The 1,884-nt window shown below is 41.2% G+C and overlaps 1 protein-coding gene across 1 annotated transcript; it reads right to left on the reverse strand.

Annotated features, from left to right (window-relative positions):
* Positions 1-528: 528 nt before the first annotated feature.
* LOC129291659 (brassinosteroid-responsive RING protein 1) lies at positions 529-1,310 on the reverse strand. The gene has a single exon (XM_054929138.1). The coding sequence runs from the start codon at positions 1,170-1,172 to the stop codon at positions 669-671; it is 504 nt and encodes a 167-aa protein (XP_054785113.1). The 5' UTR covers positions 1,173-1,310; the 3' UTR covers positions 529-668.
* Between the last annotated feature and the right edge of the window lie 574 nt (positions 1,311-1,884).

Raw genomic sequence — 1,884 nt, forward strand, 5'->3', positions numbered from 1 at the left:
GTGCATTGTGGCCGGCGAAGCTTGAAGAATTTTTTTTTTTTTTTTGCATAAAAATTAATTGAATTCCAAGTTATGTCTTTTAAAAGACGACAAAAACTTAGCTTGCAGCATTACTCTTTTCTGGAACAACGGAAATCAAGAGCTGCATTATTAGGGCCAGCAATTTATTTCCTTTCTATCAGCTACCGAACTGAATTCCAGAGTGCACAACCAACTCTCACATAAATAAATTAATCAACTCTTTCAGTGCATAAAATCATTGTCCCTCAATTCATCCTCAAGAAGAATTCCTTGAAAGAAATTCCCCAGCACACCCAAAACCTAAATCTCAAAAGATCTGCAATCATGTTGGATCTGGTTCACATTCAACTGAGTTTCTCTCTTTAATTTTTTAATCAAATCACCGAACAATAACAATTATTTGAGTTGCTACCATGATTGCCAGAGCAAATTATGCAAATCCTAATCCAAACTTTCCGGGGGGAGAGAGAGAGAGAGAGAGAGAGAGAGAGAGGTGTAGACGTAAAGTCATTCAAAATTTGTTCTTTTTTTTTATTGTTATTATTTATGATTGATTTTGATATATACATTTCGCGGCTTCAATATGATCAGCACCCGTGGTGATCATAGAATACAATATCCCAGAAAATTAAAAAGGAAAAAAAATCTCACAGGGAAGTGTAGTCTCCGTAGACATCAGAAACTCCAGAAGCAGCCCAGAGCCGTTGATTGAAATCATCCTGCATATCATCGGGCACGAAGGGGGTCCTGCACAAGGGACAGGTCTTCTGATCGTGATCCATCCAACGGTCCAGACAAGCCCGGTGAAAAATGTGCTTGCAATTCGTCAAGCACCTGATTTCCTCCTCCCGCTCGAACTCATACAGGCAGACGGCGCAGCTCTCCGGCGTGTCGGCGGCGGCGTTGGCGACGAGGAGGTCGCCGAACTTGACGACGGGGAGGATCTCGCGGATCAGAAGCGCGGACACCGGGGGGCTGTCGGGCAGTCGAGCGTGAGATTCGGACCAGACGACCTCGGTTTCGAGGAAATCGGAGAGGCCGAGGTAGTGGAAGAGCAGGAAGATGAGGTTGCGGATGAATCCAAGGAGCGAGAGTGTGTGGAGGAAGAGATTAGGTAAAACGACGTCGGTGTATCCGACCGGAAAGCCCATGGAGACCTGGAGGGAGAGAGAGAGAGAAGAAGATTCGAAGATGGGAAGTGGTAAGGAATGGCAGGTAGAGAGAGAGAGATAGGGCGTTTGAGGGTGGGGAGAGAAAATATATATAGATGGAGAAAGGTGGGGAGAGAGAGAGAGGTGAGAAAGGAATGCGAAGGTTCTGTTAAGGTGTTAGCGCGTGTGAGAAATATATATTATGAGTATAGTGCTGCCGAGTGAAAAGGAGAGGACGGTGTTAGATGTCTGTGAAATACGCTTTTACGAATGACTTCTACTTTGACCATTTTCTTCTTGTTATATTGACATTGTCATTCATAAGTGCTCAGAAAATTGTTTGGCGCCCGGTATTCTTTGGTCGAGGCCTCAAATCAATATTTGCCTATAAAAAATTACATCGTAGTGCGACAATTTCTGTCATTTACAGCCTCTCTCTCGCTTGAATTATTCCCACCTCTTAAAAAATAGAAATTGCTAATGTATTAATAAAAATTGATCCATAGATAATTTAACTGTCGCAAAAAAAAAAAAAGGTGTATATAGATGATATCTATTGAGGAACAAAACATATGCTAACACTAACATCATAATGGTAAGAACTATGATCATTTAAATATAAAGTCTCAAGTTTCAGTTGGTATGAATAATGTAAGAAATGTTTTTAAAAAATTTATCCACAAATAAGCTCTATTGAAAATACTTGAATTTG

This window comes from Prosopis cineraria, unplaced genomic scaffold (genome assembly GCF_029017545.1).
Source record: "Prosopis cineraria cultivar Desert tree isolate PC_DT_omini unplaced genomic scaffold, ASM2901754v1 PC13, whole genome shotgun sequence".
Lineage (NCBI taxonomy): Eukaryota > Viridiplantae > Streptophyta > Magnoliopsida > Fabales > Fabaceae > Prosopis > Prosopis cineraria.